This window comes from Priapulus caudatus, unplaced genomic scaffold, assembly GCF_000485595.1.
Source record: "Priapulus caudatus unplaced genomic scaffold, Priapulus_caudatus-5.0.1 Scaffold26, whole genome shotgun sequence".
In the NCBI taxonomy this organism is placed as follows: domain Eukaryota; kingdom Metazoa; phylum Priapulida; class Priapulimorpha; order Priapulimorphida; family Priapulidae; genus Priapulus; species Priapulus caudatus.
Window position 1 is genome coordinate 1,001,911 of NW_014577087.1, and position 16,779 is coordinate 1,018,689.

The 16,779-nt window shown below is 42.8% G+C and overlaps 2 protein-coding genes across 2 annotated transcripts in view; both read left to right on the forward strand.

Annotated features, from left to right (window-relative positions):
• Positions 1 to 5,586, forward strand: part of LOC106814382 (tyrosine-protein kinase Src64B-like) — a 22,589-nt gene extending 17,003 nt beyond the window's left edge. Inside the window, exons 5-9 of the mRNA XM_014818694.1 lie at positions 586 to 777; positions 1,286 to 1,383; positions 1,712 to 1,844; positions 2,608 to 2,781; positions 3,282 to 5,586. Coding sequence (XP_014674180.1) covers positions 586 to 777; positions 1,286 to 1,383; positions 1,712 to 1,844; positions 2,608 to 2,781; positions 3,282 to 3,493 — 809 coding nt within the window. The 3' untranslated portion in view covers positions 3,494 to 5,586. The remainder of the gene's footprint in view (positions 1 to 585; positions 778 to 1,285; positions 1,384 to 1,711; positions 1,845 to 2,607; positions 2,782 to 3,281) is intronic.
• Positions 5,587 to 6,974: 1,388 nt separating this feature from the next.
• Positions 6,975 to 16,145, forward strand: LOC106814390 (inhibitor of nuclear factor kappa-B kinase subunit alpha-like). The gene is made up of 7 exons (XM_014818707.1): positions 6,975 to 7,052; positions 9,563 to 9,769; positions 9,964 to 10,170; positions 11,718 to 11,830; positions 12,165 to 12,334; positions 13,314 to 15,046; positions 15,244 to 16,145. Exons 2-6 carry the CDS (start codon positions 9,662 to 9,664, stop codon positions 15,017 to 15,019), a joined length of 2,304 nt encoding a protein of 767 aa, XP_014674193.1. The 5' UTR covers positions 6,975 to 7,052; positions 9,563 to 9,661; the 3' UTR covers positions 15,020 to 15,046; positions 15,244 to 16,145.
• Positions 16,146 to 16,779: the final 634 nt, after the last annotated feature.

The following is a 16,779-nucleotide window of genomic DNA, read 5'->3' on the forward strand; positions in this document are numbered from 1 at the left end:
TGTGTGTGGGGGGGCGTGTGTGTGTGCATGTGTGTGCGTGCGTGCGTGCGTGCGTCCGTGCGTGCGTGCGTTCGTGCGCGTGCGTGCGTGCGCGCGCGCGTCCGTGCGTGCGTGCGTTCGTGCGTGTGCGTGCATGTGTGCGCGCGCGTGTTAGAATGTGTCACACGATATCAGATTACACAATCGTCGTTGATGTTATGCCATCACTACCCTTCTCACTTTTCCCTCATCTTTGCCGAATGTTAACCGTGTACTTGACTTTTTTTATCTGCTCAACGCATCCAGTGCATGTAAGCATGCCAGCACGTAACCGTGTAAGCGTGTGAATGTGTAAACATGTAAACATGTAAACATGCAAGAAGGTAAACATCAAAGCATGTAAGGACGTAAGCATATAAACGTGTGAGGCTGTAAGCATGCCAGCATGTAAGCATATAAGCATATAAATAATATAAGCATGCAAAATTGTAAACATGTAAGGGTGTAAGCATAATAAACATATAAGCGTGTTAGCGTGTAAAAATATAAACATGTGTTCATGTAAACGTGTATATATACGCATGACAATACGTACGTGAACTCAAGCTAATGATGTTTCCCATCGATGTGTCGCAGGTACGTGGAAAGGCGTCTTAGAGGTAGCGATAAAGACGCTGAAGTCAGGCACTACGTCATCCAGCTCCTTCCTACAGGAGGCAAAGATCATGACGAAGACACGGCACGACAAGCTCGTGCAGTTATACGGCGTCTGCTCGGAGGAAGACCCAATCTACATAGGTGAGCGGTTTAATACACGTAGTGGTGTCAGGTCTATCGATATCTACGTATTTTATCGGTATAACTGAGGTAGTAGAGTTACTGTGTCTTTAGAAACTGCTATCTACATATGTCCGCGCTGTATTACACGTAATGATGCTGTGCGTATCTATAGAAACTCTTTTCTATAGGTGAGCGATGTAATACAGGTAGTAGTATCAGGTGTGTCTATACCTTCATAGGTGAGCGGTATACTTTAGGTAGTACAGTTACTTGTGTCTATAGAAATATTCATCTACATTATTACATCAGTGGAGTAATTATTACTCCACTGATGTAATAATGTAGATGAATATTTCTATAGACACAAGTAACTGGACTACCTAAAGTATACCGCTCTAAATTCAGGTCGCACATAGTAAAGCCTTATGCGCTTGTATATAGTAGGCTAATTCGTAACAGTCTTTATTAGTAATTAATAATAATAGTTTACTTTAATTCATGTTAATTCATTATTACTTGTTGGCAGTCACGGAGTATATGAACAATGGTAACTTGCTACACTACCTGCGGCAGGGCGCGGGCAGGGAGGCCGACCTCGGTATGATGATTGACATAGCAGCACAGGTAAGACACACTAGCACAGACATTGCTGAGACCGCGAGTGAGTGAGTGAGTGAGTGAGTGAGTGAGTGAGTGAGTGAGTGAGTGAGTGAGTGAGTGAGTGAGTGAGTAGAATTGGAGTGAGTGAGTTGTGAGGGAGTGAGCCTGCGAGCGAGCGAGTTTGTGCGTGGCGTTTGTGCGGCTGGGTTTGTGCGTGCTTTGTGCGTTTGCGTGGCGTTTGGTGCGTCGTGTGCGTTGTCGTGGCGTGCGTGCCGTCGCGTGCGTGCGTGCGTGAGTGAGAGTCGGAGCACGCTCGCGCGGGATTTAACACACACGTGTTGCTCGCACGCAGACGGCTAGTGGCATGGCGTTCCTGGAGACAGAGAATCTCATACACCGCGATCTCGCCGCTCGCAACATCCTCGTCGGTGACAACAACACCATCAAGGTCGCCGACTTCGGCCTGGCCCGAATCATAGAGGAAGGTAATTAATTACAGGTAGTAATTATGATTCATGGAGGAAGGTTATTAATTATAGGTAGTAGTTAAGAATCATAGTGGAAGATAATTAATTACAGGTAGTAATTAAGAATAATAGAGAAAGGTAGTAAATTACAGGTAGCAATTAAGAATCACAGAGGAAGGTAATTAATTACAGCCTAGTAATTAAAAATCATAGAGTAATGTATTTAATTACAGGTAGTAATTACGAATCATAGAGGAAGGTAAGTCTGTACAGGTAGTAATTGAAAATAATAGAGGAAGGTAATTAATTACAAGTAGTAGTTAAGAGTCATAGAGAGTGAGGTAATTCTGCATAGGTAGTGATTTAGAATCACAGAGGAAGGTACTTAATTGCAGATAGTGCTCTATATCATAAAGAATGGTGAATAGGAATGGTGAATAGGTCAGCTAATATTCATTGACCTTTCTGTGTGAGTGAGATATCCATCACGTGCTTGTCACCGCGTACGTGCGCATGCTCAGTACTTCCGCGTATTTTTTACGATCGTTCTGAATACAACAATGTCGTGTAAAAATAATTAATAGCATTACAATACGGGTCATACACGTCGAATAAGCGGGATCATCAACTGCCAATTACTGTCGTATCATTAGAGCAGTTAATACGTCCGTTTGACCTATAGAATGTACAGATGTAATAACTAGAATAGGGAAGTAAGAAATAACAACCCATTTCTGTGGGTTGACACCTCATGATGTTTTGTTCCCCTGTGCTAACGCAGGCGCCATCTACACGCCGGGGCACGGCCCGAACGGTCGCAGCGACCTTCGGATTCCAATCAAATGGACAGCGCCTGAAGCGGCGATGCTACAGAAGTTTACCATCAAGTCGGACGTGTGGTCGTACGGCATCCTACTGCAGGAGCTGTTCACGAAAGGGCAGGTGCCGTATCCAGGTAAGGAACCGCCACTAACGTGAATACGCTACGATCATCTGTGCGCACTTCAACGTGCGAATTCTAACCGTAGGAAAGTTTCTAGCTAGCACGAGAGTGAGCATGAGTGACGTTGTCTGGGTTCAAATCTACACATCATTGTTCGCGCAACGTGTTATCGTGTCACGGAGATATTTCCAGTGATTCTTAATTCTAATGAAAAAATCTAAAAAACTAATTTCTCTAAAGTATTATCTAAGTAAAGCATCTAGGAATCCGTTTATCGGATTTCGGTTTTATGATAGTAGCCCTATAAGAATTATTTTATTTTATAAAAAAAATCCACGTAGCTAATCCGTCTCAACTGTTGTTAATAGAAAAATTAAATATGAAACATTTAACAATAAAACAAACTTTTCATCAGAAAATAACATCACTCTAAGACCTCATTTCTAATTAGATCTAATTTCGAAAGATCAAATTACGAAGTAGTATGACCACGCGTGTTCGTCACGTTCCAGGCATGACTAATCGAGAGGTGCTAGAGGCGATACAGCGTGGCTACAGGATGCCGCGGGCAGCGGACACGCCCAAGGAGGTGTACGAGATACAGATGATGTGCTGGTCGGAGGACGCCGAGAAGCGACCGACGTTTGAATATCTGTTCGTCTTCTTCGACGATTTCGCCGTTAACATCGAGCAGAGCTACGAGAGCGGGGACGTGCTCAGATGAGCAGCCGATAGGGAGAGAAAGAAGGGGGAAGAAAAAGAGAGAGAAAGAGAGAGAGAGAGTGGGGAGAAGGGCAGAACAACTCTAGCCGCCGTCCGCTACGTGATCGTTGGCCGTGCCTTTACCAGTGTACATACTTGTAATCAGTGTTGGAACATTGACTATCGTATACGCTGTGACCAGTATGTGAACTTGGCTGTCCACGTATTTACCGGTGCGCTCAGACATTCGCGAATGTTCACTCAATCTCCGTGACCGCTGTCCACTCTCTGGCCGCTAGCTGAGCGGCGGTATCGTTACGGCTGTGTGACGTCACTCCGTCCCTCCGTCCGGCCACATCTCGCCCCCGTTATGTTACCAGACGAACAACAGTGTCGGGTGGATGGACAGGCGTTTGTCCTCTTATTCTCGCGCATGCGCACGCTCACAATGTTACTGTAGATACTCGCGCGCGCAAATATTACCAGGAGTGTATAATATAGACTATATATATATATATTATACACTCCTGATATTATGATGTGTTAAATGTAAATACGATACATGCGATGGAAACTATACCCGAGTCTTTTTTTATTGGATTAAGAAAATTAGCTACGGTTTGCGATTTGATACGAGTTTTATTGTCTGTCGATTCCTGGCGAAAGTTTCCTGTCTGTGGTTGAACGCGGTATATAGAATATATCAGGAGTCTATCAATATTGATAGATTTCTGAATATATGGCATAATTTATATCTGACCAAGTTATATAGTTGATGAATGAGCTGATAATGCTGATCAAACATACGCCTAGTTGCAACGCCAGAGCCGTACGTCCTTCGGTGAATAAAGATTGCAAGTATAGATATAATTATTATCCACGTAGTTATGCTGAGGCTTCACGTTTAGATTCATTCACCCATACTACAGCGATCTTACACTCGCAACTGTAAGCGAATCGGATCGGAAAACAAACCCTGTGAGAGGAATCGAACGCATCGAATTTTTTCGCTATATACATTTTTTGGAATTTATTCGGAATTTTTGTTCGATATAAACGTAAAATAGATTAGCGTACGAGTAAATATTCGGCGCATGCATATAATTACCTGATACACGTGTTAACCGCACATTTCTCTCAAGCAGAAATTGTGATAGAATGACGGTTATGACTTATGCAATTGCATGATGGTTGTTCAAGCTATGACACGAAATAATTATATACACAGACCTGTGGAAGTTGACTAGATTCCGTTACGGGCTACATTGACGTTATATTTACTTTAGCGTCAGGATAAATAAAAACTAGTGTGTATACTATAGCATGTTCTATAAAATTTTAAAATACGAAGCGAGGCTTGCATGCAGAACTAGTCAGCGTGAGGGGATCTACATTGGATGTCACAGATTTCATGTGGTGGTGAAACTAGCAATGACCTTCGCTGTTGGCACAAATAAGTAATCTATTTATGTAATAGCATCATATCCTTGCGTTGCACATGTGATCTGCGATGGGGGGATACGTAGCTTAAGCTAATTAGAACATACTATGTATGATCTACGCTATCTCATTCATTATGTGTTGCTATAATGTCAACCCTATTCTTGAATAGTATCTTTCCAGAGAATTATGCGTGTGACTGGGACATAGTTATGCAATCTAAATATAAATGTAGGGCCTTGTAAAATACAATACAATCGTACTCTAATAATTGTTTCGATACTTGCTCATTAATTAGGGAGATTAAAGTGTAGCTACAATTATGATCATGATAATGACGCTAGCACTGTTTGTGGCAGTGTTGAGTATGAACACAGCGTTAATAATATAATATAAAGACGCATATAATGTCAAATCTACGTCACCGGCAATCTAAACAATTTATTAGAAATTTATTCGTTCTTATAGCTGTGCCGCCGGTCCGCGTACATACCTGGTAATACATAAACGGCGGAAAACTATATATAATGAAAGGATAGCTTACATTTTTATGCATTTTATTGTGCACGCGTATTACAGATTTATAGAATAAATAACTGTAACTGTTTGTAAGAACCAGTTTGTTATAGCCTGAACAAGAAATAAATATCCTCCAGTGAATTCTATAATATCTTACGTTACGTCTTGCTGATTTCTATACGTATCCAATTAAACTATACTACATAGCTTGCGCCTCGGGTTAGAGTCGTCAGTCAGGCGTAAGTACTTTATATGTTATCGAAATGATAAATTGAAGTAAAGAATATATACCGCAGCCGTAAGAGGGTGTGAAAAATCGATATCCGAATTTTTCACTTTAATAATCACAGCAGTTAGTTGTACTAAATATTCATGTCGTATCGCTAATAAAACTTTAAAAAATATTTTGTTAAAATTGTACGTTTAAAATGGAGAACAAACGCTCCTCGCTGTAGCTCAGCATGAAAAAAAATCCCCGTATCTCTCTTTAAAGTGATTACGTCACCGTAAATAGTAAAAAAAAAAAATCCACTTTTTCACAAAATATAAGTAATTCTGTTCACTTTTTATGGTTAAATTGCCGCATTATACTTCCTATTTTTTCTATATTGTTCGATGTGAACATACACTCGTGACTCATACATAGCCCATAGCAAGCAATTAATGTCAGGAACATATAATATCAAATCGTCGAGGTTTTTTTAGATTTTTAACTAGTTGAGAAAAAAATTTTATCAGGTAAGAATTTGACGATACGTTTAGTCCCGTTAGTTCTTACTTTTAATGTAAAAAAATGGCAACAAAAATTTTACAAATTTTACCATAGAAAATTCGTGACGTAGTCAATTTAATAATAATAGTGTTCTTTAGCGGACATAACACTAATTATTTTAAATCGGCTAATGGGTAAGAATGTGCTCTATACGATACAGTCATGCAATTGTGTGGGTTCGCACCTTGTCCAATGAATGAAACAGTATGTGTTGAAATTATATTGTTCGTTTAGAGAGAACATACGTCCTAGTAACTTAGTCTTCACAGGAGCTTAGCGTAAAATTAAAATTCGCATACACCAGTTTCATGTCAATAGAATATACCCTGACTCATGGATATTATCAGGGGTAAATAATGACATTCGACACGTTCCACATTTAAAGGATCCCTTTAAGTTTAGCTTCTTTGTTTATTCTGCCATTCCATATTGGAGCTCTCTTTCTTCCTCTTGCCAATTTTAAGCTTTCTCACTGCGGTCCACAGTGTTGAACCATAGACAAACACATATATATCTATGGTCGCATTGTCTATATGACGAGCTTTGTCTCTTTACGTCTTCGATATGATCCTTTTGACTTTGAAGACTAATATCTGTATGAGGTTATGACCATTGATCTATCTATAACCAACTCAGTTATATACGGATCAGTGGTTATGACATAATACGCTATGCCCTCGCTATCTATTCTACAAACGAATATTATATAAATGAGACACTAGGGGGCGCTCGCAGGTTTCCAAAAACTTATGCGCATGCGCACTTGCGCGATATGATAGACGAGACGATGGATGTACTGTTTACATACATAATGTACAGTACAGGTGTGTTGGCTGTGTTTTGATCACCGGTATTGAAGTTTTTTGAATAATTTGTGTTACATTAAAATAGCAGAGCGTTTAACTATACGAAGCATTTCATGTAGCAGTTTCTCAAGGCTGAGTTCAGTACTGACAGTAGTGTAAAATATTTCCATATTATCAGTAATATCAGGATAGCCTAGGTCCTATATTATCTTACTCCTGGTAATATCACATCAATCAGCTAGGGGTGACCAAGGACTGAAGAGCTAAATATATTTAGCTCCTTGGGGGTGACGGGTGTCATAAATAATAATTAATAAATACTAGACACTCCACACTCCTGCCATGGACATGGTATATGACACTTTACCATATGACACTCCTGGTATTATTAACGCAGTGGCTGGAGGTACGGTAGCCGGCGGTCGTTCAAGCCCATTTTTGGCGTTAGGGTTAGAGTTAGGGTTAGGGTTAGGTTTAGGGTTATGGTTAGGGTTAGGGTTAGGGTTCTAGCTCATCTAAACTCTCAAATCGTGAATTCATTTCCAAAGGCGTTATTTCGAAATCTGGCGCCACCGCCGCCGTCTTTGTCTCGTTAAGTATGAAAGCGAATGGACTCCCGTACCCGTAGCCTCGAGACATTAAGATACGGCTACCGTACCCGTAGCCACTGCCTATTATTAATGCAGATAAGGTCTATGTCCCCCTGACCTCTGTTTGACCTGGCTCGTTTAGCTATTTCTGACTAATATCAATACTCAGGTAGACTGACCATTACTCAGGTAGGTTGACCATTACTCAGGTAGGTTGACCATTACTCAGGTAGGCTGACCATTACTCAGGTAGGCTGACCATTACTCAGGTAGGCTGACCATTATCCAGGTAGGCTGACCATTGCTTAGGCATGTAGGGTGACCATTACTCGGATAGACTGACCATTACTCAGGTAGACTGATCATTACTCAGGTAGGCTGACCAATACTCAGGTAGGCTGACATGCATTATTCAGGTAGGCTAACCAATATTCAGGTAGGCTGACCATTATTCATGTAAGCTGACCAATACTTAGGTAGGCTGACCATTACTCAGGTAAGGTAAATATTAGTCAGGTAGGCTGACCGTTACTCGGGTAGTCTGGGTCACGATCTCATAAAATATCATTATATATTATTATTATTATCATTATCATTTTATAGCATATAATAATACAGGGCGTATAATTTTATCATTCGTCTTTTAAAGTAGTAAACATTCTTTTAAGTTGACTAAGTCACGAATTTTCTATGGTAAAATTTGTAAACTTTTTGTTGCCATTTTTTACATTAAAAGTAAGAACTAACGGGACTAAACGTATTGTCAAATTCTTACCTGATAAGATTGTTTCTCAACTAGTTAAAAATCCAAAAAACCTGAACGATTTTATATTAGCGTTCCTGACATTAATTGCTTGCTATGAGCTATGTATGCGTCAAGAGTGTGTGTTCACATCGAACAATATAGTAAAATAAGAAATATAATGCAGCAGTTTAACCATAAAAGTGAACAGAATTACTTGTATTTTGTAAAAAAGTGGAAATATTATTTTTATTTTTTACTATTTACGGTGACGTAATGACTTTAAATGTATGAAATAGGGCAGCGAAACCCCCTATACAGTCATCTGGTCGTACAGTCATCGTGTAGGGGCAGCGAAACCCCCTATACAGTCATCTGGTCGTACAGTCATCGTGTTAGTCAGAAATAGCTAAACGAGCCAGGTCAAACAGAGGTCAGGGGGACATAGACCCTACGAGCATTATTAATTACAAAAATTTATAGGGCACAATATATTGGTTTGCATTATGGTTATTGTGTTACTGATTACTGTTAGGTCCTGCATAGCCACAAGTTCCCTTCTCGCTTAACACTACGTTGGCTAACAGTCGTGTAACGTTACAGTGGCCTACGTGTAACAGTCGGAGAGCCTGGTCGGTTTAGGTCCTGCACACAACCTACCAAATAAACCGCACCACATATTATCCAAAGTCTAACAAACTAAGTTAGTTTCCTGGAGAAGTGGCAGGGCTTAAATGGTATAATAGTATAAATAGTGGGATAAAAAATAGACTAACTTCGCGTTTTTCTCCAAGAACTTCATCTGTTCACAAATTACAGAGAGTTTTTTGCCGTCATAACGGAAGATATGATTTTAAGGGATTCGATCTACGCTGTATTCGCCACAAGAAACGATTGTTGAAATCTCTTTAATTTATGCATATGTGGGAAATTATTAGGTAAAAATGCTAAGCTAATCCATTTTTATCCAGTTGGGCATGAAAATACCAAGTTAACACATTTTACCAAACCGTTTTACTCTCCAATGAAAGCAATTCCATTTCTGCTAGAAATGAGTCATAGATGGAATGTGGAGGTGCCATAGTTTCTCAAGTAGGCAGTGTGCAGAATGTATCACACTACCATACATTACTAGTCAGGCCTTTCAATCTTATCCTTGTATTAGTATTATTAATAATAATAAACAACACTCAGTATACATTTTCTTTTGTATTTTTTTCAGATTTACATTACGGGATTATCTTTTTTAACTGAAGTTCACTGCCCTGCTGTATCTACTAATTAATACTCTGTGGAGTAATCCTGATTAGGTCGGACTACAATGAACTGGCCAACTTCTCAACCATGTGGTTCGTGGGAAAAAGTGAGAGTGTTGGGGAGTGGCGGATTTGGAGCAGTCATGCTATGGAAAAACACAGGCAATAGCCAGGTGTGTTACGCGTTGCATGTTTTTGTACATTACGTTTTAGCTGCTTGGAACTCTATGCATAACTTTGACAGCGGATTTAAATCTCGCATTAATGGGAGCCTTTATATCCGTCGTATGAAAATCGAAATTGCTTACTGATTTTCAATGTTTTTGTTTGTTGTCTGTTGTCACAGAACATTTTGAACGTATTGCAGGAGATAGCGCTCAAGGAGTGTCGGTTGCTAGACGACCAGATAACGGAGAAGATGCGTCGTCGCTGGACGCTGGAGGTCGACATCATGACCCGCCTTCACCACGAAAACGTCGTGTTCGGCATCAGCCTCCCCGACGACCTCAGGGCGCTGACGTCCGAACTGCCCTTCATGGCCATTGAGTACTGCCGTGGTGGTGACCTGAGGAGGGTGAGGAGCATAGTAGTGCACGCAGTGGTGATGGTGGTGGTAGTAGAAGTAGTGTCATAGTGGTCATGGAATAGTGGTAGTAGGAGTAGTAGTAGTAGTAGTAGTAGTAGTAGTAGTGGTAGTGGTAGTGGTAGTGGTAGTGGTAGTGGTAGTGGTAGTGGTAATAGTAATAGTAGTAGTAGTAGTAGTTAGTGATGTCCCGATGATCGATTATAATCGAAAATCGATCTATTATAGTTTCAAATTCGATAATCGATTATGAAAACAAATAATCGATTATCGGAAATACCAAAACAAACAAACAAGGAACTGTACTCACGATGTGTGAATTTATATGACAAGTAGAGCACAAGTAGAACATAGGTTCTGTCTGATTGCAGAGCTGTACTAGTGTACTTATAGACATGGACAAATTGGACAGTGTTTTTGTTTTTGTTTGACACTGTCCCACAGATGTTATCCGTAGATGATATTCTACTCTCCGTATTGTTTGTTACATTGTGTTGGAGAGGATATTCCATTGGCAGGACATTAACTCGGCTACACAGCCTACACTATTAGAACACAAACAACTTACTTAATATAATAAAGAACAATTAAGTCTTGATCATGTTTGTTTAAAACTTTTAATGTTTTAATAAAGGCATTTAACCCATTCTTTTTAAATTGCATTAAAATACCTGTGAACTAGCGAACAGACATTGCATATTACATACAGCAACCTTCACGGAGTTAAAACATGATCATAAAACATGATAATATTGAATGCTATGTATAATTGTATATACAAAGTAAGATTAAATTAAATCTATGCTGTTATTAACTGATTATCTGATTATAATCGATTATCGATCGGTTAAGGGAAACCGATAATCGATTATGAAATTCCAGTACTTCCAGTTCCCATCACTAGTAGTAGTAGTAGTAGTAGTAGTAGTAGTAGTAGTAGTAGTAGTAGTAGTAGTAGCAGCAGCAGCAGCAGCAGCAGCAGCAGCAGCAGTAGCAGTAGCAGTAGCAGTAGCAGTAGCAGTAGCAGTAGTAGTAGTAGTGGTCATGGAATAGTGGTAGTGGGAGTAGTAGTAGTAGTAGTAGTAGTGGTAGTGGTAGTGGTAGTGGTAGTGGTAGTGGTAGTGGTAGTGGTAGTGGTAGTGGTAATAGTAGTAGTAGTGGCGGCGGCGGCGGCGGCGGCGGCGGTAGCGGTAGTAGTAGTGTCATAGTGGGCATGGAATAGTGGTAGTGGTAGTGGTAGTGGTAGTGGTAGTGGTAGTGGTAGTGGTAGTGGTAGTGGTAGTAGGTAGTAGCAGTAGCAGTAGCAGTAGCAGTAGCAGTAGCAGCAGCAGCAGCAGCAGCAGCAGCAGCAGCAGCAGCAGCAGCAGCAGTGGGATTTTAGTATGGTATTACCTTATGATGAAGAGCCCAACACACCCAACTGCTTTCAAACTGTATTTAGTGGCCCTGCTTAATTTACGTTACCCCATAAAATAGTGAAATAATTTTAAATATGTTACTGACTGATGTTACTATAGCGAGCGGTATTATTTGTGTAGGTGTTAATCAAACCAGAGAACTGCTGCGGGCTTCAGTGGAAAGAGGCATTGCGCATCGCTACTCACATCTCTGCTGCCGTCGATTACCTTCACAGCTGTCGAATCGTCCACAGGTGTGCGTGTGTGTGTTCGTCCATGTTGTGATATGAGCTGACATGCGTTGCATTTTTTTATTGTTTTACGACAGTTTTCGCATTATCAAAAAGTGTTTTTGTCGTAAGTGCTAAATCTTTTAAATGTTTGTCCTTCCCAATAGCTGTACATCACTTAGGACATTTTAAATATGCATTTATTTTTTTCTTCTCTGCTTTTCTTCTTGCCTATCTGGCAATTAGCATGTTTGGTTTTGCCTAGACACTCTCTCTGTGGTAGGCGGTGGTACGTAGAATTTACAGTCGGAAGTTTCTTTGCTGTCTGTTTTCAACATTGATATACTCTTGCGTGCAGAGACTTGAAGCCAGAAAACATAGTTCTGCAGACGAGTGGTGAAGGCTTCATGTACAAGCTGATTGACCTTGGGTATGCGAAGGAACTGGACCAGGGCAGCATCTGCAACTCGTTCGTGGGCACGCTGCACTACCTTGCCCCGGAGTTGATGTCCGGTCAGAAATACACATGTATGTCGATATTGTATACCCGCTTATTTGCATGATCAGAATAGCACGGACACATTTTGGGTTCCATGAGTATCGTGGCGTAATATTAGATTCATTGTAAAGCCGCTGCCCGATGCACCACCACGCATGACATTCGTAGTAACCCACCTATCAGGGCTACCATTTTTTTACCACATTTATAGTAACAGGGCTCTTCCCAAGAATTTCAAAAGACGTTGTTTGTGGAGGCATGGGGGAGGGGCTGGAAAAGGCTTGTAGTAATTGGAGTGAATTACGTGTGTCATATGTGGCCCCAATACACATATATATATATATATATATTATATATAATATTTAATAATGTAACAGGTTTAATACAACACTATAAGTATCATTAATTGTTATTAATTAATAATAACAGTTTATTATTATACAAGCAAATTTTGTCGTCGAGTTGTTCCACGTGCGTCTTCGTTGCGTGATCTCACGATCGTCATCCCTCGCTGTGTGTGTGTGTTATAGGCACAGTTGACTATCAGAGTCTCAAGATTATTATGGATGGCTATGGGATCTAATCTATTATTGGATCTATCTATTATTATTATGGATAACTATTAGATGTCATCTATTATTGGATCTATCTATTATTATTATGGATAACTATTAGATGTCATCTATTATTGGATTTATCTATTATTATTATGGATAACTATTAGATGTCATCTATTATTGGATCTATCTATTATTATTATGGATAACTATTAGATGTCATCTATTATTGGATTTATCTATTATTATGATGGATAACTATTAGATGTCATCTATTATTGGATTTATCTATTATTATTATGGATAACTATTAGATGTAATCTATTATTGGATTTATCTATTATTATTATGGATAACTATTAGATGTCATCTATTATTGGATTTATCTATTATTATTATATGGATGACTTTTGGATCTCACGATAATCATCTCTCACTGTCTGTGTTGTAGGCACCGTCGACTACTGGAGTCTCGGCTTGACCGTGTTTGAGACAGTCACGGGCAAGCGTCCGTTCCTCTGCAACCTCTCACCGGTCCAGGTGCTCAGCACGATCGCACAGAAGCGCCGCGAGCACATCTGCGCCTACCAGGACGTCGCCGGCGAGGTCGTCTTCAGCGAGCGGCTGTGTTACGCGCACCGGCTGCCGCCGCGAGCGCAGCGACGCGTCGAGGCGTGGCTCGCTCTCATGCTGGACGTCGACCCGGCGACGCGCGGGGGCGGCGTCGGCGACGACGGCCGCCGACGGTGCTTCCCCCTGCTGGCGGAGGTTGCCGGCGTGCGCGTGGCGCGGGTGCGGGATCTCGGCAGCGGCGCGGCGTGGGAGTACGAGGTCGACGAGGGGACGACGCTCACGCAGCTGCGAGCGTGGATAGCGCGCGACGCGGGCGCGTGCGGCGACGCGCGCCGGCTCCTGCTGTTGCCCGGCGGGAGGCGCGTGCGCGATGATGCGAACGTCGGCGAACTCTGCACGACGCTGCACGACGACCGGACGCTCTTCCTCCTTCCCGCCGACTTCCCCGAGGAGCGCCTTCCGGCGACGGCGGCGCCGCGCATCCCGGAGCCGGTTGCCGCGGCGACGGACGACGCGGCGACGCCGCTGCGGTACAGCGACGCGAAGCGGTGCTGGACGCACGCCGTGATGTTCTGCCAGGGGAGGGTCGACGACTACGCAGAGATGGCGGCCGGAGAGGGTGCCGCCGTCGCCGACCTCGCCAGCGTGGGTGCGGCGTTCGCGCACGACCTCAGGGAGGTCGTGGAGGGCGCGACGGTGCTGCGGACGCTGCTGCGCGTGTTCTGTGCTGCGGCGCAGGCTGACGTGGGGGCGTGCCGGCGGGCGTGCGGCGACGCCGGCCCGGCCGCCGCGTGGGAGGCGGCGATGCTCGCCACGCAGCCGTTCACCGCGCTTGTGGACCGAGCAAACGACCTCCACCGCCGCGCCGCCGCGCTGGACGAGCGCCACTGCATGCTCCGGCAGATGGCGCCGCAGTGGCAGAGCCACCTGGCGGCGCTCACAGCAATCAAGGGCGCGGCGGCGGAGGCGTACGAGCGGCTGCGGGGCGTGCCGCGGGAGCAGCGCGCTGCGCGCTCGATGGACGCGCGCGACGCGGCGCGAGTCGTCGCCGCGTGCGCCGACAGGTGGCGCCACTGCGTCGACGAGCTTCGCGCGCACCTGTCGCGCGTCGCCGCGTGCGGGCGCGGCGTGCGGGATGCGCGGCCGCAGCTGGAGGCGACGCGGCGCGACCTGGCGGCTGCCTGCAGCACCCTCGACGCTCGCCAGCGCGAGCGGCAGCGCGACATCTGGGACCTCGTCACACGCTGCATCTCTACCGCCGCCGCTCCCCGACCGTCCGGCGGGCTGTCGAACGGAGTCGCCGACACGGCGACTCGGGGAAGCGAAGGCGACCTCTCTGTGCAGGGCGGGCGCTCTGCGCAGGGAAAGCAGCGGCGCGGTATCGAGGATTTGAGAACCGACGTGGATTCGGGGAGCGCGACGCCGGATGCGTTCTTCGCGCATGGAACCAGGGAGGTGTCGACGACGCTGGCGTGCAGCGAGACAGCTCACACGGAGCTGGAGAAGATGTTCGTGCAGCTGCAGGTGAATAAGGAGCGGTCAGAGGAGTGCGACTGGAGCTTCATGAACCAGCAACACAAGTAGCTGCTGTGAGGGAGGGGGAAGGAATACATGAACCAGCAACACAAGTAGCTGTTGTGAGGGAGGGGAAAGGAATCCATGAAATTCTTTCCTCCTTCCCGATGACACAACAGCTACTTGTGTTGCTAGTTCATGGATTCCTTTCCCCTCCCTCACAACAGCTACTTGTGTTGCTGGTTCATGTATTCCTTCCCCCTCCCTCACAGCAGCTACTTGTGTTGCTAGACATGAACTAGCAACACAAGTAGCTGTTGTGTTGTGTTGGGGAGGGGAAAGGAATCCATGAACTAGCAACACAAGTAGCTGTTGTGTCATCGGGAAGGAGGAAAGAATACATGAACTAGCAACACAAGTAGCTGTCGTGTTGTGTCGGGGAGGGGGAAATAATACATGAACCATCAACACAAGTAGATGTTTAGTTGTTGGAAGGGGGAGCCTCGATCCGTTGTTGGTTGAGAAAATATTCTGGGCTTTCAATTGTTTGATGATTATCCTGATGGATCAAGTGGGATTTTTACAGTGACGTCAACTGCATTATTTAGACGGATTATAGTAAATGAATTTGACATTCCAAACATTTTCACTGCTCAGATATTGAGCCGCAGGGTGATATTAAATATTTTATTTAGCAGTTTAAAATTTACTCAAATGTAAATAAATAAATATGTAGGTACATATATGATGTATATAATATATAACTAGCAAAATTGGCATTCAATAATAGAGAATACAAAGAATGCATGTGATTTCTTTAACAGTTTAATAACATTATTAAATGAAAGAACTGGTTGGGAAATTGCTACATTTTAAAAGTTGGGTCTTGAGTATGATATCTGTTTAAAATTAAGAAATGTATATTGATATTTTATTGCTTTGATATGAAGTACTGAGTGCGACAAAGTAAGATTGTATACAATCAAGATTATGGCGTGCTTTCATATTGTGCGTTTAACGCTATACCGTCTCATGTGACTGCATACTAGTTATTTACTAACGTCAATGCTGGCATTGCTAATGTTTTATCCTGGTTATTTTATATTAGTAAGTGGTCAAAATAGGTGTGATTTTAAAGCTTGACCATTCTGCTTGTAAATAATGTGATTAAGAAATTAAACTTGTTTTCACTGTATGCTGTAATTGTTACCATTTTATTGGTGTAAAACTGCTCAAGCCTCAGCTTCTATGTAGGAACAGGGTCCCCATGGCCCTTTAAAGTCCTTGAATGCTGTCCTTTGTCCTTGAAAGTCTTTAATTTGTTCTTTTGTCATTGAAAGTTCTTGGTAATATAGGTCCAAGTCCTTATTTTATGTCTAATGTCCTGGAATTTTACATTTTTGACCTTGAAATGTCCTTGAATAAATAATTCACGTTTTTGTGGGAACCATGTACTGAGTACCTAGCAGTAATAATGTACATATAGAATCAACCATCACGAAAAACCAAGAAAAAAACAATATCTTTTCATTCAATATCTGATATTCTATCTATGTCTATCTATCTATATCTGACATGTCTATCTATTTATAGGGTACTTTAATCTATATCCTAGCAGGTTATATTATCTCGTGAATAAGTGATCCCCCTCTCCCAAATAGTATCGCCTACGACCTCGTTAGCACGGTGAATTTTATTCTGGCAAATGGCTGGTTTTCAGCTTCAACTTTTTTACCTCCCGAAGCACAAAATATGATTATACGGCTCTAATATGCGTTTTTACCATCACACAAACAGATACACGCACACATTAATGGACGCGCACGCGC

What these genes read in the sequence shown, in the direction of transcription:
- LOC106814390 (XM_014818707.1), top strand. Translation starts at nt 9,662, where the DNA reads ATGAACTGGCCAACTTCTCAACCATGTGGTTCGTGGGAAAAAGTGAGA. An exon ending in GTGGTGGTGACCTGAGGAGG is followed by an intron (nt 10,171 to 11,717) that starts GTGAGGAGCATA and finishes TTATTTGTGTAG; the next exon opens with GTGTTAATCAAACCAGAGAA. An exon ending in GTCCGGTCAGAAATACACAT is followed by an intron (nt 12,335 to 13,313) that starts GTATGTCGATAT and finishes TCTGTGTTGTAG; the next exon opens with GCACCGTCGACTACTGGAGT.